The sequence below is a fragment of the Nyctibius grandis genome, chromosome 5, assembly GCF_013368605.1.
Source record: "Nyctibius grandis isolate bNycGra1 chromosome 5, bNycGra1.pri, whole genome shotgun sequence".
Classification (NCBI taxonomy): Eukaryota; Metazoa; Chordata; class Aves; order Nyctibiiformes; family Nyctibiidae; genus Nyctibius; species Nyctibius grandis.
This window is the reverse complement of record NC_090662.1, coordinates 67,504,451-67,526,120: the sequence shown is the minus strand read 5'-3', so window position 1 is coordinate 67,526,120 and position 21,670 is coordinate 67,504,451. Positions and strand designations below refer to the sequence as shown.

The window sequence follows — 21,670 nt, the reverse complement described above, 5'->3', positions numbered from 1 at the left end:
AAAACAGCTTGCTACTTGGAGAGCCGTCCGCAAAAGAACAAAGCTCTAAGGACACTTCCCTACACTGTGCCCCACAAGAGATATTATAGAGCCAAGATGTTGGCCTTGGGAAGCACTGCTATGTGAGACTGTCTCCTTGTTCAGTGACTTTTTTCCCTAGGATTTATGAGCCCCAGTGCCTGGTCCTCTGGGTGCTGCTCCTTTGGGTACAATGAGCAGGGAGGCAAGTGCCTGGGGTATTTCCTTCTTCTGCTTGTAAGAAAGGGGAATCGTGTTAGTTCATTTCACAGGGATGCTGGTGCACCTTTCTGATAGCCTTTAATAACTGGTGCTGTAGAAGATGCTGGTGCACCTTTCTGATAGTCTTTAATAGCTGGTGCTGTAGAAGAAGAGTTGAGTCTATTTTAATCAGGTGTGAGTCTTTCCCAAGTTTGTGTTTTTTGTGTCACTGGCAACATGAAAGGAAGAAATGCTCATGAAAGAGCCAATGTTCCTGCACAACATTAATGGAAAATAAGTTCTGGATGCACAGAAGTGTGAACTTCTTGTGGCAGTTGAATGGAGAGTTACACTCAGATGCTTAGAAAAGTGAGATGACATCATATGATCTGTACATCTTGTGAAAATGAATTAGTGCTACTATTATTAAAACATCTCCACTTGTAATGGCTGCTTTGGCAGCCTGGTCATAATGAAGAATTCTAAACTTGGTGTAGGATATAAATCCTGGTAGGAAGGAATTCTAAAAGCAACAGAAATTTTGCTGCTTGAAAACCAGACTCAGTTTAGTCCAATTTCGAGCCAAAGTGTGGATTCAACACTTTCAGGTTCTCAGTTAAAAGATTATCATCATATCATCAAGAGGTCCAGACTTGCCACATCATCAGTCTTCCAGAAAAACTCACTCTTGTTCAAAGGACAACTGGAAATACCTAAATGAGATGATGAAAGTGGTAAGTGTGACCTGAGCCAAGAACCATTTTGCTGTCAAGGCTTAAAAGAAATTTTTTCATTAAGAAAAAGTTGTTTTGATAAACAACTCAGGAGACTAAATCTGTGAAACTCTGTAGAAAGAGGAGCCGGTGGAAATTATTCTTACATTCACACCTTAGGCAATCACCCTGGATTTATTACTGCATCTGTGGCTGTAATCCTGAGCCTGATTTATTAACTACTGTCCCTCTTGGGTGGTAAACCAGCTGTAGAAAGCTGAAAAGAAGTTGATCTGCATGTCTTGTCTTTTCATCCTGTTTGTTGTGTTCATTTTGGTCTATAAACAAAACAGCAAGTCCAGAGGAGGGCGACCAAGCTGGTGAAGGGTCTGGAGCGTCTGACCTACGAGGAACGGCTGAGGGAGCTGGGGTTGTTTAGCCTGGAGAAGAGGAGGCTCCGAGGTGACCTTGTTGCAGTCTACAACTACCTGAAGGGAGGTTGTAGTGAAGTGGGAGCTGGCCTCTTCTCCCGGGCAACTAGCGATAGGACAAGAAGGCACAGCCTCAAGCTTCGCCAGGGGAGGTTCAGGTTGGACATTAGGAAGAATTTCTTTACAGAAAAGGTTATTAGACATTGGAATGGGCTGCCCAGGGAGGTGGTGGAGTCACCATCTCTGGATGTGTTTAAGAAAAGACTGGACATGGCACTTAGTGCCATGGTCTAGTTGACAGGGTGGTGTCAGGGCAACGGTTGGACTCGATGATCCCTGAGGTCTCTTCCAACCTGGTTGATTCTGTGATTCTGTGATCTCTCAGGTCTCCTAAATAGATTTTCTGATCGAGTTGCCAGAACAGACCACCACCAGTCTCATTAAAGCTTATTTATTCTACTTTCATGCATGAATAAAAAAGCTCCCACTCACTGCTGATTTTATTTAGTTAGCTCCTGTGCCTTCTGGTGGACATTGAATTGGAGTGACATTTTTGGCACCAAAACCCAAAAAAATAGTGGGACTGCAGAGAACAGTTTGATGCCTGCATCTTTTGCAGCATGAAAAGGAAGGGGTTAACCTGTTCTTGGCTGCATGCTATTGATTGAGGCCCACACAATGAAAATACAGCTCTAAATAGTTCAGAGTATTCCCTGGTAGCTGTTTCTGTTTTTGTTTTTGGGTAAGTCATTGAATTGGGACTCTGGAGGTGTGACCTGTTTCCCAAGGAAGCCACCCGCTTCCTGCGTGATAAGAGGAGGAAGGTCACTAGTTGCTCTAGGTCTCAGCTCCCCAGCTGAGAATGGTGCTTTTTCCCCCCTCTGCTCTTTCCAACTTGCTTGTTTATAGCAATAGCTTTTCAGCAGAGTAACATCTACTCTGCCTGTGTGCTGATCACGGTGGGTGCTGCTCTCCACTGGGGCCTCTAGACCCCACTACGAATAACAAACGTGGTTTTCCCTTTATGCTTGTCTCCTTCATCTCCATCCATGCTGCAGTGCCTGCGAGGTAAGGTTAACAGCTAAAAATAATAATAATAAAAAAGAAATAAGTAAAGATGAAGAACAACAGAGTAAAGATCTAGCAGGTGTGAAAAGTTGTGAAATGGGTTTGTTTTTCTCCAGTCCTCCTCGCTGATGATCTCATGTAAAGGTACCACCACATTTTGGAACTAAAAGGATTTGAGCCTGTCTGAGTCAAAAGGCTGAACAAAAAGCAGCTTTGTGTGTTTCCTTTGTGCTAAGCACATCGTGAATATTCTTAAGCATTGCCACAAGGATTGACATCTCTTCATTTTAATGTGCCTGGTACTGGAATGGAGCTGGAAAGCAGAGCAGCCAGGAATGGTCTCTCCAGGTGGTGGGCTCTGCTAGGTGTCTCTTTGAAGTGCAATTAAATAGCTTTCTGTTACTCTTTCTCTTTTTTTTTCTTTTTCCTCCTTTAACAGCTTCTGGAACAAATCCTGACAGATTTAATGTTTCTGAAATTTACTGGACTCCAAATACTTTTACATGGCAGTAGTATTAAAAAAAAAAAAAAAGCACGTGGACAGAAGTATGGAGTTTGGTATTTGCTTTGGATCATTAACCTGGTCTGTAAATTTGATTTGATCTCTCCTTTTTTTGTTCCTCCCCGCCTCTTTGGGTAATTTCAGAGCCTGCAAAGAGACGCTGTCTTTTGCTGCTTCGGGATCTCAGCAAGAAATGGGAGTCTGATGGATTGTAAATGCACCTGCTTTGTTTAAAACCCAGCCAAACAGATAAGTGCCCTTTTAATTATCTCACACAACAGCATTTTAGACATAGCTGTGCACAGCATCTTTCTTCAGTTCGGTTTCAATTTGGTGAGACCTCTGTGTCTCACCATTGCAAATGAATGCTCTGTGGTTCTCCTTTCGGCTGAGAAATACCAGATGATATCAGTATTTTATGTGAGCTAATTAATTAGCATCTGAAGAAACTGCAGCTGGTGGCTCGGGAAGCTCCTGGGGGGGTCTTCCCTGGTCCTCCGGAGCTGCTGTCTCCAGCAGCCCTGTGAGGTTTTGGGACACTGAGGAGCAGCTCTGCGGGACCAGACGAGTCTGATGTGACCCATCTGAGCCTTAAGGAGTCCTCCGGGACTCATTAGAGGTTTAATAACTAAACTTGGCTGGTTTGATTGAGAAGATGCTTGTGCAGGCTTGGCACGATCTCAGAGAAACCAGCTAACGCTGCTGGCAGGAGAGAGGGCTTTCTGCATGTGCTGTTCATATGTGTGTGGAGAAAGTGATAACCCCCGCTTCTTCCTGCCCATTTCCAGGTGGGAAAATAGCTGGGGATGGGGGAAAGAAGCCCTTGGTTATACTGAGTTTATACAAAGAGGTATTGTGGGTGAGTGGTAATAAGAATTGTCCCCTCAAAGTTATGGGGACGTTTATGGATGGAAAATACAGACTATCAAGAAAATGATTTCTGGCTGCTGAGATCTGCTTCTATAGGTGACCACTGCCTGCTCTTGGACACACCACTGCTATTATTAAACAATTTAAGAAATCCGTAAAATATGGTCTCATGTACAGTGTAAATTTGCAATAGCTTAAAGTCATGGGGCTGGGGCAAATATTCACTATACCTGCAATTTTACTGCATTAGAATAATGAAAAAAAACACTAAAGCCGAGCGTGTGAGCATCGGAGGGGCTGTGTGGCAGGAGGAGGGACAGGAGCCAAATTATCTACTCCAGACCTGTCCTGTCTGCTCTACCAGGGTTAATTACCAGTGTAAAATGTCTGCCTTGCTGTTAGGAAAACTACAAACAGGTTTGCTACAGCAAATTGGACTGTAGTAACTGATGTGAATTCCTCTTACCTACCTAAGCAGTAGGTGAGTTTCTTGTCGAAGGTGCCAGCCTAGGACTGAGAGAGAAACTGGAGAGATGAGACGGTGAAGTAGGAGGTTACAGCGGCACGAGAGAACTGGATCTAGACCATCTTGTGTGATCCCTGGAGTGTCTGAAGTTCCCTCTTTTCTAAGAAAAACTTCACTCCTGCTGTTATTACCAAGAAAGTTTTTATATTAATAGAAGAAACAACACAACTGATATTAATCACTATGCTCTTACAATTGTAAACAGAACTTATTCCTGACTCTTCAATACTCTGATATTAGGCTTTACAATCTATTAAGAAACACTGATAAAATGAAGTCCTAGTGAGAAAATCGGTGTTTGTTCATTGAGCAAGGTTGGATAGGAAGTTAAAAAAGCTTAAATCATCCGTGCACCCCAAATAACAGAGGTCTTTGCTCCTCAAAAAAAAAAAAATTTTTTAACCTCAGACGTCTTCAAGTGCTTGATTATTAGGTTTACAACTTGAAATCTGCTTTCTGCCAGCGTGCTGATATCAACGTTCCCCCAAATTAGATCCTGTTAAATTAACCCTAACCTGGCCTGTTCCAGTGTGAGCATCAAAGTTGAATTTGGAAATCATATCCTGAAGTGTGGCATGCAGCTTCTGTAATGCTCTGTGCTCCTTGGCAGAAGAGGCAGAAAACACTTAGTCCCTCTCAGGAGCTGTGCTGATGTGAGAGATGATACTGAGTGTGTTATATGCACCTGTGGTTTTGTTGGTGCATCCAGCAGCTGAGGATAACTGTTTCAACAGATCTTGACAGATTTCTGTGAAAAATCTTGTCCAGAAAACAAGACCCCCGAATCCCTAACTCTTTCCTCGTCTTACAGGTGAGCCTTGAGGACACTTGGGAGACCGTAGCTCCTGAATGCATGACCTTCCCCTGGGATTAGAAGAAAGCCATGGGGAAAGACGAGAAAGCAGAGGAGGCCATCTTTCTGAGGAAAAAGATAACTTTGCTGAGGGCTTTCTCGCTCCTCATCGGCAGCATGGTTGGCAGTGGCATCTTTATCTCCCCAAAAGGAGTACTGAAAAACTCCGGCAGCGTGGGTTTCTCTCTGGTCGTCTGGTTTGCCTGTGGGATCCTCTCAATGTTTGGTGAGTGGTGAGCTTTGTCAGCCTTTGCTCAAGCACCTGGGAGGTGAGGGGAGCCAGCATGATTTTATGCATAAAAAGTTGGGAGAAGAATAAACCAAAAATTCCCTGTTCCTACTGCAAGAGAAACAAAGGTTTAACAAGACTTGGGGGGTCACCAGGGGTCTTTAGTTCAAATGATTCCCCTGAGTGACAGACAAAATCCCAGCACTTATGGTCTGTGAATACAAAACCATGTGCAAGGCCAGGGCAGAGATGTGACTATGACTGCAGGTGGAGATAGCATGGTCTCTGCCAGGAAAGCTGGGAGAAAATGAGGCGACTCATTCTGTAAGGTGGAAGGGAGATGTAGGCATCTAAAACGCACTTGTGAGTCCGAGGGCTAAGCAGTGCTTTTCACAGACACTGTAAAAAGGGCAAGAAGTGACAGTCTTAATATGCCATAAGGGATCCCCTTTCTGTCAGTGAGGATAGAGAATCACTAGAGCCGACTGCTGGGCTCAGCCTGGGGAGCTGCAGAGTATCCACCAGCCAGGGGTGGGTGTCTGGGTGTCCATCAGAAATGGTTTGGGTATGTCCAATGCTATCTTGGAGCAGGAGACGGCGCAGAACAGTCAGTTCAGCCCCGCTTTCCATGCGTTACCCTTGGTTCGGTTTCTGGCATTTAATACCAGTATTTTCTCACAAAGGGTTGAATTTTTGATGACAGTTTCATTCTAGTTCTTCTGAAATAATGTAGCTCTTAAAGTTACAATGGATAAAATGTATGGCTTTTAGTTTCCGTCATTAACTGTATAAAATCACCATCTCAGAACTGCAAGATCTCTCAGCTCTGGGGAGAAATCTGATGTTTATTTCAGTGGGTGACTTTAAAGTTCTTCTTCTGTCATAACTTAGGGGAAAAAAAAACAAGAAAGGAGAAATACTCCATGTGGAAAAAAACACTTTGACACTGCGACATGTACACGCAAGTTCAGAAATCAAAACATTCAATTGTTAATATGGCAACAAGTGTGGTTCTTGCTTTCAGCATATGTGTACCGATATTTCACGTTGCAGCGTATGTGTGGTTGTTTAGTGCATTATATACTTCTGCTTAAAGAAAATATTAAAATATAATGTGAGCACAGTGTTTCTTTTAACTGAGCAGAGCAATAAATGATAACGTGTGTGCTGATCACTTAGCCCAAGCTCTGCACTTGGAAAGGTTTCTCTCTCTGTTGCATCCTTTGATAGACTCTGCTGGAAGGGCCTTGGGAGCTTCTTTATCAAGTTATTGTATTTTGTAGCCAAATTTATTGGTTTGTTCTTCCCTTTTATCAGCTTGATGACCTCCCCTGATCGTTTCTCTGATGCTTTTTTTTGCAGTACATTAAAGAGGCCTGCTTTCTTTTATGCTATTTTTCTTTCAAGTACGGCATTTATACGGGTCTCATAGCATGAGTTCAGCAAAGCACTTGAATGCACGCTTGAAACATGTAAAGAGACCCACTGGAATAAATGGGATGAGCTGTCTGCCTATAATCGACACTTTGAACAGGGATTCTGCACAAATTGGCCAACAGAGAGGTGGGAAAACTTAAGGTCCTCACCATCAGTATGACCTAAATATGGCACAATCGCCACGGGATCTGAAGGCATGGCCATATCACCACTGGGTTCCTCTGTGCTCTCCCACCATAGCCGCCTGAGTTGGGCAAAGAAGTAGATAGCACAGCTAGAGATGTTCTTACCCCACAGGGTCACATCCCAGCAGCACTCAGCACCACAGCAAGGAGAGTTGTGCTCAAAGTGAAGTGTTTTATGATTTCTTTTGGTGAACAAAGGATGTTTAACCTAGCAAGTGAATCCAGTGCAGGCAGGGCTTAAGATTCATACTTAGACACGTTCGAATGGCATGATGAATTGCTCTGTAGAGAAAACACAGATGGGATTTTTTTTGGCAGAGGCATAAAGTTTTCTATCCATTTGCCTGACAATTTTAAGCTGTCTTCTCTGGCGCACCTCTCTCGGGGTTTCTCGTTGTGCCCCGGTGCAGGGGCAAGGAGGCACAGAGGTGCTTGGCAAGGCAGGAACAGGCAGTCCCCAGGTCTGTTGATGCACTCGTACATGAACAGGTGAGAAGAGACTGACTGAGCTTCTCATGCAGATGCTTCCCTTGCTCTGCACCATTGGGGATGAGTTTTCCTTCGGTGGCAGGTCTTCCCTCTCAGAGGAGATGCTCTTCCAGGTCCTCTGTCTGGTATCTTCGAATGAAGGAAGGGATTTATGTGAAGATGCAACATAAGGACACATGAACATGGTCTATGATCAAAAATGTGATTGAAATGACCAGTTCAGCCATGGCCTGTCAGCTGAGCTGCTGTAACTGCCTCGTAAGCACCATTTCACCAGTCTAACTGTGAGGAGAAGCGAGAACCCAAACCTCCAGCACATTTTTCAAAGGAAACCTCTTGTAGCTTAGTGCAACATTTCTATCACACACCTTTCCACATAACTTCCATGGACAACTTGTATCATTAATCAGAAAATGGAGAATTTATTTCCTTCTGACAAAAGTCAATTACTTCAAAACTTACTTCAAAACACTGTAGCACACAAAAATAGGGAAGAGTGGTTCTGCTAAACCCCTTTTTCTTCCTCTATTTCATGACTTATTTTAAATAGATTCATTCAATCCCTGAGAAGTCACGCAGAAAAGAGAAAATCCATGGGATGATTTACTCAGTGCATTTCTACCTGAACTTTTCCAGGTGCCTTGTGTTACGCAGAGCTTGGAACAAGAATCACCAAGTCTGGAGGACATTATATCTACATTTTGGAGACACTAGGGCGTCTGCCAAGTTTCTTGTTCCTGTGGGCAGAGTTTTTTGCTATCAGGTAAAAGATTTTGTTTGTTTGCCTTTTGCTGGATGCTGTGATAATTTAAAAAACCAAAAGTTACAGTGCCAGGTAACAGTCGAGGCAGTTTGTAAAGTAAAGAGTAGAAACAATCTGAACAACTTCTAAATTTTTTTCAGTGATAAAAGGAAGAAGGCATAATGGGTAAATAGTTACACATTTTCAACGTGATCTGTACTCGAAGAATATCTCTCTTCTCCTTTGGCAGCTGGTATCCTCCAAGAGCCATGGTATTTTTCAGAAACTGACAATAGATGCCAGATTTATTTCAGATCTTCTGTTTTCATCGTGAAACTTTTTCGGATTCTCCTGTGGAGACAACCTTCTGGCTTAGCCCTGAGTTAAATAATATTTCAGAAAAATGTAAATTACTTCTTTTTTTAACTTTCTTTTTAAAGTCCTTACCTCTCAATAACCTGTGTCCTCCATGTAAGCTGAGATGAAGCAGGACATATGAACCACACTGCATTGCTCAGTAAGATTAATCTCAACTTTTACTTTCAAGTTGGGAATGAATCTTTTTGCAGCACGTGATTTTTAACCCATTTACTGAGAAAAACCTATGAAAAAGACTCTATGGGAATTCACCATCTGCATGGGAGAGCAGGATTAAGCTGGATGGGGAAACTTTCCCCCCCTCCTGATTTTTGTGCAGTTTTGCATCATGCCATTTTTTGGCTGTCCGCAGACCACAGTTTGTGCTTCGTTCCCCCTCCAGGCCTGCCAACAGCGCTGTGGTTTCTTTGGCATTTGGACGCTACATGCTGGAGCCGTTTTTTGCCCCCTGTGCAGCCCCTGTCCCTGCTGTGAAGCTCGTGTCTCTCCTGGGGTACTGTAAGTACTAACTTTTATAGGACTGCCAATCTCGGAGCCTCTCTGCCCCAGACCAGGGGCACTTACAGGGCGTTATCTGCTGGGATAACTGTGGGATCAGGGCCCCGTCTTACCGCCTTGGCCACCCAAAACTTCCTGATCCAAGACCCTGGTTTGGAGCCACTATATTCTCCAAGAAGAGGAATGGGCCTCCCTGTTGACCAACTGGAACCCTAGGTTGGGGGGATCATGCCAAGTACAGGAGTAGAAACTCTTCATGTATAATTCTGCAAATACCACCTGGGTTGAGGGCGTAAGGCTCAAGTTTTTGGACTCCCCACCTGGTGCACCCAGCCTGTGAAGCTGTCCTTCCAGCTCTGGGCTAGTGTGTGCTGGAACAGGGACCGCTGTGAAGGGGGCTGCCGAGACGTCCCTGCAAATTCACACCTTCCCCCCAGGCAGGTGTGGATCACCCCACAAGAATCAGGCTTTTGGTCCCTCTTAGGAGCATAACTTGTCTCCCCCTTCAACCGTGATACACTGGGCCACACCTGTAATGGTTTCTGACATCTTTCACCCCGAGCATCCTCTCTGTAAAGATGCAACCTTCTTCTTGGCATCCCTAGAGCAGGAAGTGCTGCCATATTTTTTTCTGCATGCGTTGAGCATGGGCTACAGCTGTAGCAGTGTGGTCTCCTCTCCAGATGTGGTCCTCACCCTCAATTCCTGGAGTGTCACCTGGAGTGCCCGGCTGCAGACGGCTCTCTCGATCGTCAAACTCCTGGCTCTCGCACTCATCATTGTGCCAGGGATGATGCTGCTGGCCCAGGGTAGGTGTGCTTTGTGTGGCTGAGGGAGGGTGTGTTCATCAGGCTCATCAGGGCTTTTATCGGTCCCTAGTGGCAAGTGTGGTACTCATTTAGCTGTCAGGAGCTTTCTCTGCCTCTGTGATGGATGTGAATTAGCTGGGAGCCGAGACCAGGGTAGCTGGCACTAAGCTGCATCATTGCGCTGGGCTGATGTACCTGGCTCAGCTGTGCTTACTCCAAAACTGAGCGAGCCTCAGTGCCTGAGGCTGTGTGAGCCTACCCAGGGTGATACAGGCACCTTCCTCTGCAGACGGTCTTTCTTTGGTGTCAGACTTGCCCATTTTCAGTGTGGCTCGAAATCCTTCCACATCAGCACAAATTTGATGGATGTCAGGGATGTGTGACAGCATCCCGTGGTGACCCAAGCTAGCGACTGCTGCATAATGAGTCACAGGCCCTCAGCTGAGCCCTGGTAACTGCATCTCTAACCTTTCTGTGGCTTAAGCGAATGTTTTTTACCTCCTAATTGAGATTGGCAGTAACTTAGTAAACTTACAATGGACCCGTGCAGGACTGCACACTGACATCCAGAGTGGGTGGGGAAAAAACCTACCAGCAGTATCTTCTGGGAATGATACAAGAGTACTGGCTTTAATCCAAGTCTCAGTTTATAGAAAAGCCCAAGGCATTCCCACTCAAGGGATGAAGCCTGGTCCCTCTTCACACTATTACCTTCCTGCGCTGAGAAAACAACACAGGCAGTAGGCTTCACATTCGTGTTTCTTTCTGATGTCTGGAGCTGGCTCCTTTGAACATGCAAAGATCCCCTCGGGCTGGCACCACTTCTGAACTGAAGGACTGCTCTGCAGATGGAAATCCTGAGCCATCATTGTTAGGAATGCCTTCAAATGACAATCTGGAGCCCTGGCACCCGTCCTCCGTGGAGGAGGATAAGTGCCGGTGACATCTGGAGGGAGAATTCACCAAGAGAATCCGATATGACAGGTTGTATTTAATGTGACTCATGGGGGACTGTAAATCACTCATTAATGTATTGCAGACAATAAATCCTTTTTATGCACTGTCACTTATCAGCAATCAATTTAGAGCATAAAAAGACTACCACAATAGACCCACTCCCATATTTTGGTTTAGTTTTCTTAATTTCTATTTTCTTTTTGACTTGCTTTTTTGCTTAAAAATCAGTTTCACGCTTTTAAATCAGTGTGCCTGGTTCCCCTGCCTTGTTCTACTATTTTTGGTTGCACTCTTATCCTTTTCTCTGCCATTACCATCCCTTTGGCTCAGGTTTGTTTTAGAGACTTTCTGGGCCAGTGTTTCAAACCCAAATACCCAAATCTTGTCACAGAGATCCTTGCAGAGACACCTCCATAGAAGTGGCCTGACTTTCTCCATGTGCTCCATGCCATTTCATCCCTTTCCCAGTGAAGCCCAGCTAAGGCGAGCTCCACACCTTTTACTTTTAAAGAGACTTTGATATGGGGAACTGAATACAGATGTGGAACCAAACCTTGGGCCACCTGGATTTGAAAATGTTGGAAATACAGCTCCTTTTGACTGTGTTTTTTATTGATCTTCCTTTGAATGAGAGGCTGTTAGGTGTTTCCCCCTTCCCTAGTTTTTTTGGAGTTTGATAAAATATGGTTCATATCCAAAATCCTGAACTCGTTTTTTTTTTTTGTTTGTTTGGTTGTTGTTGTTACTTCAAGCAGAGAACTTTTAGGAAAATTGGGGGAGTTGGTAAAACGGGATCTCTGTCTGAGCCACCTCTACTTTTTAGATTTTATTTGCTTTGCCCTCTGTGTCCTCAGTTCCTCCTCCTGCAGTCCCAGCTCCCTGCTCCCGCTCCCTTCTCCGCCCCGGTTCCCACGCTCCAGCCAGTGTGGGGCTGGGGTCAGTGCTCCGGCAGCGGGATCAGGAGGGAGCACAGTGAGAGCTGCATTAGCTGCCTCACTGGATGCACCACATCAGAGGAGTGTGCGTCCAGCTGCTTAGGGGGCTGGGGAGGAGAGGGGGGTCAACATGGTGAATTAATTTTGGGCCTAAAGAAAGGACAGGACAACTGGGCTCTTGTCTCCACGACCTCCAGTTCCCACAGCAGACTCTGTCTGAAACAGAACCAGCTGCTGCCATTGCCCTTCCTGAAATGTCTTCTGTAGCTGGATGGGGGATGGATTTGTTTTGTCACTGTTTGTGAAGTAAACGCATCAGCACAGCACTGCAAATTAAAGCAATGAAACAAATCTGAATACCTTGCTCCAAGGAAGTCATAAACACTCTTCCCAGGTCTGGGTAAGAGGTACAAGGGGTGTTATCCGGCATGAAGGAAGCCCACCTTTGACATTTCCCTGCTGTGTACGTTGTTTATACCTTCTGCAGGCCATACCGAAAACTTCCAGGATGCTTTTGACAGACAGTTGCTGGTTTTGGATAAGCTGCCGCTGGCTTTTTACGCAGGCATGTTCGCATATTCAGGCTGGTAGGTGTGAAGGGAGGGCACTTCATGGGCAGCAGACTGGTGTCTGAGACACAGCTCAAACTCTCTCCCTATCTCTTCCCACCATGCAGGTTTCAAGCCAGCTTTGTGCGTGAAGAGTTAGTCAGACCTGAACGGTAAGGCTGGGAAGAAGTTGTCTTGGGTTACCAGCCTCTGGGGTACCGCAGCTTTCCCAAATGCAGTATGGGAGGAAATAAGTTTGCGGGTTCACCTAACCAACGCCAGCTGTGATCTGCGGTAATACTGTGCATAACAAGGGATAACAGCTTGTTCTTTGTGTGTCTCTCTTCCCCTTTCTTGTAGAAATATCCCCCTGGCTGTCATCGTGTCCGTGATCACGGTAATTGTGGGGTACATGCTCACTAACGTCTCCTATTACACAGTCCTGGGAACGCAAGATGTTCTGGCTTCTCCTGCTGTGGCTGTGGTGAGTAGTCACCCATACCATTACCTTTCTTCAGTGTGGTCAGCTTGTGCTGAAGGGGGTGGTCACGGCAAGTGTTTTGGAGATGGTTTTCCTATAAAATGCTTTATTGCTTTGTGATTCCTCTGGGTCATTGAGCAACAGTAACTTCTTCTAGTCTTGCCTAAAAGATAATGAAAAATAACCTGCAGATGACAGTAGAAAAGGCAAGATTTATGAGTTATATTTTACTCCTTTGATGGCGGAAGATTTCTTTCTTTTGAATCTGATGTCTAGAGATCACCACATGTTCCTAAAGTCATGCTTGCTCTCCCTACAGAGCTTTGTGCAGCGAGCCTTCAAAGGCCTGATCTCCGTGGTCCCTGTCCTTGTCGCACTGTCCTGCTTTGGAACCATGAATGGAGGAATCTTGACATTTTCAAGGTCTCGTCCCTAAGAATTTGTTACTCTTTTGGCTTACTGAATTGGAGGGAAGCATCATCGAACTGTGCAACTGCCCACCCACATGATGGCATTTTAGCCGCTCTTGTGGGAAAAGTAAGGCCTTTGAATCCCAGGATGTCAACTACGGGATGATCCCTGTTGGCTAAAGGTCTACCCTTTCTGTTTCTGGCCAGGTCCAGACTTTGGTATCTAGGGCTGGTCACAAACAAAGATTTTTATCTTCTCCCCCCACCCTTCAGTTTAAATCCCCAGTTTAAACTGAAATGTCAATGTTTCTGGTGAACTAGAGGCTTTGTTGATGTTGGCAGCTGCTCAGTGTGACCAAGTCTTCTTCTGCTGGGTTCACCCAGCTGCTCTGCTGCAGGGCACGGGGTGCCTCTGTTGTGAGGATCTCTGGCCAAAGGCAAACTCTTACTCGAGGACTTTGCTTTCAGGTCAGTGAAATGTTATCAGGGATGGGCTATTCCTAAAGCAATAGCTGAGGCTCAGCAACTCTTGTTGTAGCAAGAACAAAAGCTTTGTTCCATGGAAAAATTACCTTGCCAGTGTCACTGGCTACTACGCTGCATGTCCTTATGGGAGCCTTGAAATTGGAAAGGAGGGCAGAGCTCACGGAGAAGCACGTCATGCTGGTCCGGAGGAGTTGAGCGAGCTCTTTGAAGACGGTTCTGTTTCACAGCTTTGATTGCAAAAGGAAAAATCAGTTGATATGAAAGGGATGTTTCATAGTGTGAAAGCTAATGAGTTATTTGATCCACTACCCTGAAGTCCTGTGTTAAATAGAAGTGTGGAGAATCCTCCTCGTTAGCTCCTCTATATAGTGGTTTTCTTTGAGAATGAGAAGTCCTCGGACAGTACAGAGGTGCTGTGTGTCCCTATTGCCTTTCTCTCCCCCATCCTGGCACCATTAACATAATCACTGTAGAAAGGCCATATAAACAGCGATGGGGCCTCCCTGGCTGCCGGCCAGCCACACCCCTGCAAAACCACAGAGACAGCAATAAAACAATTTTTACACTCATGCTCCAGCTGCTTTGGGCCACACTCCAGCCCAGCTGATGCTCTGACATGGTTTGTTTGTGGATATTAAATTTATAAAATTGGATGCAATGCCTTCTCCCTAATTGCCCTTTCATGAGTCAAAGGAGGGATGGAGGCAAGGAGCTCTCTGCTGTCATTTTGTAGCTGGTCTTGTGTGTAGCTGGCCTCTTGGCAGTATGCCAAACTATCTTTTCCAACAGCTGGCCAAAGGATTGAAAATCCTCTATTATCTGAGGAAATTGCACTTTATTTTTATATATAGAGTTATATTTTTATATAAATACACACATATTAAAAAAATATAGGCATCAAGACTGACAATCCCCTTTCATAAACTCACCACCCTCTCTTATAAAGTTTATGACCCCTCCACTTCCTACTGGAAAGATTAACCCCTTCTCTGATGGCAAGAAACTTTCTTGCTTCTGTTTCCAGCCTGAACTCATTCATGGTTGCTTTGGACTTGCCCAAAGGTCTCTGCTAACAGGCCACCCAAGGGGATACTGCCAGCAGTCCTGCTGGTGGGCTCCGCACTGTGTTGAACTAACTAGTCCTGGGACAGCTATGGGAATTCAGCATTAGGTTTTTCTTCCAAATGCCCCAGAAGTGCAGCTAAAGGCAGAACTGTGGCCTTGAACAGCAGACCTGTGATGGTGGGGAGGCCTTGTGGCCTCAGGTCAGTTCAGCGACTGATCTTCTCATTTCTAGTCTGGTTGTGGGATGCTAATGCATAGGGCTCACTGTCTTTTCCTAGGACTCTGTTTGTGGCTTCCAGGGAAGGACAGTGGCCTCCGCTCTTCTCCATGATCCACATTCGAAGGCACACACCCCTTCCCGCTGTCATGTTAATGGTAAGGAGATCTGGCTGTGTGACGTGCCCTGTTCTTGCAGTCTTGGCTTTCTTGCAAAGCCTGGAGAAGCTGAGGAGTTATAAAGGGTGTTGAGACACTAACTCAGCCTCCAAAAAATAAAGAATGTGGAATACTGGAAATGACTGTGAAGTATTAAGCCCCCTTGTGCCAACAGTGGTATCCAAACCCACTACCTCAAAGGCCCTGCCTTATAGCCTCGGACACCTTTTTTAAAAGTCCTGTCCCTACCATCTGCTGCAGCTGCTGCTTGATACTGTGCCAGGCTTTGGCTGTTTGGTAAACTGAAATTCCCAGGTGTGGTGGAAATGCAGGGAATGAACATTTGTAGAGATGCTCTCAGTTTTGGTTTGGTTTTTCTTTCTGGCAATGGTCCAGCTCCATTCTAACTGTGCTGCAGTGCCTCCTGCAGCTTGGCTAACCTCTTAAAAATTTACCAGGTATTTTTGTAGGTAGCCCTTGTACCAGCAGTGCAGGCTTTTGAATCATGCATGTTTTAATTGCCCTGCCTAGGGCATAAAGCATCAAAGATGCTGTTGATCTTGAAAGGATTGCTCTTTTCTGTAGCACATCATAAGGCTGTGTTTAAGCCTTTTGCCTTCTGTCTGTGACACTGTTTTGTAAAGTTCTCTGAAATGTTGGGGCTGTGAAGTAGCTGCCAGTGATTGCAGGGGGGCTGGAGGAGGTGATCCATATTACCTGTTCTAGTCTGAGGACCGTAGTAAGGATTTAATGACTGTATTTCATCTTCATAATGCTCAGTTCCCTTTGGTTACTGCCATGGTGTGTATTGGAGATATCTACCATCTAATGAACTTCTTCAGCTTTTCCCGATGGCTCTTCATAGGATTAGCCACCCTCGGGCTCATTGTCCATCGCCACCGTCACCCGGAGCTGCACAGCCCATTCAAGGTAACGCATGGCATGTACCAAACAGCCAGGAATGTGTAGGCTTGTCATTCCTCTCTCTTATTTGCTAATAATTAGAGCATTACATGGCCATGGTTGCCCTTAGGCTCTAAGGGGTCTCGATCCCTATTGCTCAGTAAGGCATGTGGGGAGCTCCTGAAATTGGTTGATGTGCCCAAACAGCCAGATGTGGTAAATCCTATAAAGCCAGTTCTACATGGTGTCACCAGTCACATCTGTAAGATGGCAGCCTGCTCCAGGGGACGAGGTTTCAGGCTGGGAACTGGGAGATGTGCAGAAGGCAGTTCTCACACTCCTCTCTCGTGGGCTGCAAGGAGTGACCCTTGCCTGGATGTTATTTCAGTGGTAGGTAAATCTCAGCCCCAGCTGAGAAGCACGAGGGTGTCAGGTTTGGGGGAAAAGAGCATGGTTGGAGGGTTCCTGACAGCAAACCTGACTTAAGGGGAATCATCTGCTGGCACAACAATATTGTATAGTGTAAAGCAGCTTGTGTGCACTATTGCTGCTGCAGACCCTGAGGATGTGCACAGCACGTGCATGTGTACCACAAAGCGTAGGACACCTTGTCCTCTTGTGCCTTTCCCTAGCCTCCAGCTGGGCCCCTCTGGTGGCCCTTCTCACGGTGCTGGGTGCTGGGATCCTCCTCCTGTTGGCGGGGGAAGTTAGAGTTGGTGCTGGAGCAGCTTTCTTGTGCTCGAGGCACCTTTCCCACTGCCTGATAACGCGCAGAAGTCATTTGGCTGGGGTGGTGCTCGAGGCGTGCACAGTTTGTTCCTGTTTCTGGTCGTGCCTGCGTGGTGCCTCCAGCCAGCTCCTGGGGAGGAGAGGAGACCTCCGAGGCCACAGGCACCGGGCAGCCTATCAGTGAGAAGCTCAGGGGACAGAAACTCTTCCTGCGGCTCCCAGGGCTCCTCCCCGAGCTGCGCGAGGCCTGATGTGAAGTTTGGGGTAATTTTTCTTCCTTTTTTTTTTTTTTTTTGCTGATGACAGCATGTTTAGCAGAGACCTTGAAGCTTCCCAGTTTGTTGGCTGGCTGCACTCATGTACTCACCCAGAACAGGATTTTAAATAAGTTTTCTTTTTTTCTTGTAAACCAAGCTTCTCAGGCGAAGTTTATTAGTGGATAGCACTGGTGATGTTTTCGGTTCCTGAGATTTTGCCCCCTTTTGTTTTAGACAGAGATTTGGGCTTTTAATGGTTCCTAAAGGCAGATTAAGTGAGGGAGGGAAACGCTGAGCTTTCGGTCAGTTGGGTTGATTTTTTCCCCCCCCTCCCTAGTTTTTATAACCACTTGAAACCCGAAGCCCAGTTATCTGCAAGAGGGAAGGGCTGCGCGCAGGTGGTGTGGGCATGTGCTGCGCTCTAGTGGCCAGATACGGGTCATCTTCTGCCACCAGCTTATAGAGAACAAATCATAAAATACATGGGATTGTGCTGATACTTCTTCTCCCTTATAGCATTTTGAGTTAAAAATGGTGAGAAAACACCTGTAAGAGGAGGAAGAAATCCTCTTACACACCTCTCAAGGAGATGTGCAGCGTGAGTGCGTGCACGTAGGAGAGACTGGCAGGGGATGCTCCGGCTGGAAAGACAGCAAGAGCACTTAAGTTTGGTGGCTGGATGGCTGCCATTGCTATGGCAACTGATGTCTTCCAGCTTGGCATGGTCAGCATCCAAAATAGGATCTCTGTTACCAGAAAAGAGATTGTCACCCTAGGTAAGGCCAGCAGCTCCTTTATTCTATCAGCCATGGGGAGGGGTAACTCAGCTGAGGTTGGATCCAAAGACTGAGGGAACGTTTCACAGTTTTACTATTTATGAGGTTGGATCCAAAGACTGAGGGAACGTTTCACAGTTTTACTATTTAATGAAGTCTTCTGCTTTACTCTCCCAATAACCCAGATGAATTGACTCACTCAACAGTGTAAGGCTGAAGTGCTGACTGCTTCTTTGGTCTTTCATCAGGGTGTTGTTGAAGCTCATGTTCTTGATGCAAGTGCTATGGAGATAGGGAGTTTGGTTTATCCTGGTTTAACCACAATAACTCTCAGGCAAGCTGGAGGCAGGTCAAAATGAGTCTCAAGTGTTATAACCAAACAGGTTGATTTGAAGTGCTGCTTCTGCTCTTGGCTTCAGATTTTCCACTAGCAGTTGCCACAGGTGGCAAGTAGGTACGTGTGCATGTCCATGCACGGGAGCAGTACATTCAGAGAGCAGTGGGGTATAGGTGACTTCTTCCCCTGCTTGGCTTCCATTTGCAAGTGAGGTTTATATTTTGATGCACGTGACTATAGGAGGCACGCACCTCACAGGGCACACTGGGCCCTGAAGGTGGTACGAGTCAATTTTTGTTCTATGCATCCTAGTCGTTCATAACTGATTGTACAGAAACAGTGTGCAGGACAGCTGTATGATTTTTCTCATCTTCTTCAATATGGAGAAGTGAATACAGTGTGTGCTGGCACGTATGGAGGCTGATTTGTTACAGCCATCAGTTTTGCCTGAGAGTCTCCTGTGCTCCTTTCCCCAGGTTCCCCTGTTCGTTCCTGTCTCTTTTACCATCATCTGCCTCTTCACAGTGGCAATGTCTTTCTACTCAGACCCTGTGAACATTAGCATTGGATGCACCATGGTTTTAAGTGGTTTTCCAGTCTATTACCTCATAATCCACAGGAAAATGTCAAGTCATTGCCGTAGCCCATTTTGTAAGTATGTGTTTGTGTTTCAGTATTGTGGACCTAAACACGCTCAGGGGTGGGGATGCTGGTTTGTTCCCAGGGCTCATCTCTAACGCAAATTGCTCCATGACCAACAGACCTCATGAAGCCTAAATCATGACCCTGCCACCCCTTCAATGGCTTTCCCAAGACACAGCCTCTGCAGCCAAAGAGACAAGGGCAGGCTGTGCTGCGGGTAGTTGGCAGCCAGGCACGGGCTGTGTCTGCCTGACTTGTGAATATACTGACAAGCCAGCTTGATGCTTTGTTTTAAAAAAGACAGGGCTGAGGTCTACCAACACGGGGAACTGAGAAGGTCACTTTCGCACCCCAGCTCTGGTTTCTCCTATAATTTATCATATCTTGGGGATCATCACCTCTCAGTCAAATTTGGCTGACACTGAGCAACAAGATCAAAAGTTAGGATAGAGAGACTGACAGGCAGACACTGTGACCCCCTGCACAAACATACTTGCTGAAAGGCTGGGGAGAGGATGGTTAGGAGATGGTGCTACCTGAGGGCTGTCTGTTTGGTGAAGAGGCTAGGATGGTTTTGGGCACAGATGTGAGTGTGTAAATGAAATACATCTCCACTTCGTGCAATGTCGAGCAGAGATTTCCTTTGGGTGTAGCCCTGGTGGCACAATGATTTACTCAGAAACAAGAGCCCAGTTTTGAGTGTAATTTATAATTTCAGTTGTGAATCTTCTTTTCTTTTGATTTGATGTTAGGCTGAGGTGTATCAGTAACCACTGATTAGAAGAAAACATACAGTAAGGAAAGAAACAGATACAGTGATCTGCCAACATAAAGTGCTCCAGTCATCAGTGCTGATGCTCTGATTTTCAAGATTTGCTCTGGACTAAACTTTCTTCCCTTTTTTCCCCCTTTCAGATTATCTTACACACAAACTACAGTTACTCCTGGAAGTAGTCGAACAAGAAATCAAGACTTACTGAGAAAACCATCAGAACTCACAGGAGAAGACAAAATCTGCTTACTCCGCTTCTGATACCTTTAATGCTACCAAAAGCAGGCCATGCTTTTATTCTTTTAATCACTGCAAATGAGGATGAGCCTGAGCCAAAACCTTGCTGCAAGTGTTCCTAAACTTGCAAATTGGGATTGTGATGAATGTGTCACATCTGTTTCTGCCCTTTTCTTTTTTAGCAGAACAATTTAGTTCTCTTAAATGAGCTTGCTTTGCCTGCAGAGTGTGTTTGAAACCAAGATCCTAATTTTGCAGCCTAGCCCAGTCCTCAGTAAAATAGTGTGTGTATGTATATAAATATATATATATACACACACTTTTTAAAAATTTCCTAACTTGGCAAATAGAGGAATGGAGTGTGTTCAGAACTTAGGGTCCAATGCATGGAAGCCAAATGCAGGTTTCAAACTGAAGCATTGTAGTAGCCGTGCTCTAGGCAAGCATTATGCAGGAAAATGGGTGGGGAGAGCAAATTAGAAATAAGGTAGATGAATTGGAAATGAGGAGGCAGGGGGATAAAACTTCATTCACCAGAAAGTGCAGATTCATCTTAATGAGGAGATATATGAAAACCCTTCGAAATTCAAATATTAACAAAGTAAGGTCAGAATGTTTTGCTTTGATTATTGTATAAGCAGAGTAAGTTTATTTTGCTTGGAAATAATATTTCAATTTAGAACTTTTTTTTCTGAAATGACATTTCAAAAAGTACAAACACATTCAAAAAAAATCAGTTAAATAACAGCAAGAATATGACAAAACAGATCCTGATCACTCCCCCAACTCCCCAGCCCCACTCCTCACCCGGTACTACCATTGAAGTTGAAAATTCAGATTTTGGCCCAACTCCAGTGAAATATAATTTCTCCTTTTGTTAGACAAGACCGCTGATGAGTTGTGGGCAGATTCCTGAATAAGTGCATCTTTTGATGCTATAAAGAAGACATGAAAGACTTCATGTCAGAGCTTTAACATCAAATCTGTGGTCAAATAACTTGCTGAATCGATATGTAAATGCTCATTTGAATTATTGACATAAGAAAGGTTTCTGTTATTGGATTACTTTGGTTTACGTTATTAATGTGGCAATGTTATGTCCAGATAAAACATAAATTAGATATTTTCAATCACTTAATTGTTAACCTTTTCCTAAAAGATGGGAAGTAGTATGCTGAGACTCCTCTAATGACCGCTGGAGAGAGAAAAAGCAGAACATGGAGCATTTTTAATCTTTTGTATCAAGCATTTATGTACTTAGAGTAAAACTGAAGTACCATTTACAAACCCAATGTAATCTACTGAAACTTGTAAAATTTACCATCTAGATTTGGAAATAAATAAGTTGTGGGTTTTTTCCAAAGCAATTGAGAATTATTATTCGTGTTATGACTGCTTCCCGTTCCTGTGCTAAATTAAGCTGGGATAGCAGCAGCGGGGTTGCAGGGCTCGTTTCTCTCCCCCTCCCCTCCTACAGTTTAATTTACAAGCTGCTGGACATTGTCGAACAGGAAATCTAGTCCTACTGGGACAACCATCACAACCCACAGGAGAAGGTACTGGCTTTAAATGATAGTGTGGTTTCAAGTGAGGTCTGGAAACGTTTCCAGGCCCCCAGACATGGGTCAGTCCCCCCTCGCACCGGGCTTTGCTGAAGTTGCACCCCCTGGCACACTTGCCTGCAGCATCCCTTGACCGGGCCCCGGTGTGGGTGGCTGGGGAACCAACCTGCAGAAGACCTTGCAGAACCAGGTGAGTCCCATCACCCCAACATAGCCTGAGTCCACCCCTTCAGGTACTGGTTTGGGGCA

The 21,670-nt window shown here is 45.3% G+C and overlaps 1 protein-coding gene across 4 annotated transcripts; it reads left to right on the top strand.

The window, feature by feature from the left end:
- Positions 1–913: 913 nt before the first annotated feature.
- On the top strand, positions 914–21,222 carry LOC137664422 (cystine/glutamate transporter-like). 4 transcript variants are annotated; one of them, XM_068402407.1, is made up of 13 exons: positions 914–953; positions 3,078–5,408; positions 8,159–8,285; positions 9,025–9,140; positions 9,824–9,949; positions 12,329–12,428; positions 12,518–12,562; positions 12,750–12,873; positions 13,190–13,293; positions 15,110–15,206; positions 15,987–16,136; positions 18,685–18,859; positions 19,766–21,222. In XM_068402407.1, the coding sequence occupies exons 2-13, from the start codon at positions 5,213–5,215 to the stop codon at positions 19,828–19,830; spliced, it is 1,425 nt and encodes a 474-aa protein (XP_068258508.1). In that variant the 5' UTR covers positions 914–953; positions 3,078–5,212; the 3' UTR covers positions 19,831–21,222. The 4 variants fall into 4 exon arrangements, with proteins under 4 accessions (XP_068258508.1, XP_068258507.1, XP_068258510.1 ...); XM_068402406.1 differs by lacking the exon at positions 914–953 and adding an exon at positions 2,253–2,431; XM_068402408.1 differs by lacking the exon at positions 914–953 and adding an exon at positions 2,759–2,779.
- The last annotated feature ends 448 nt before the right edge of the window (positions 21,223–21,670 follow it).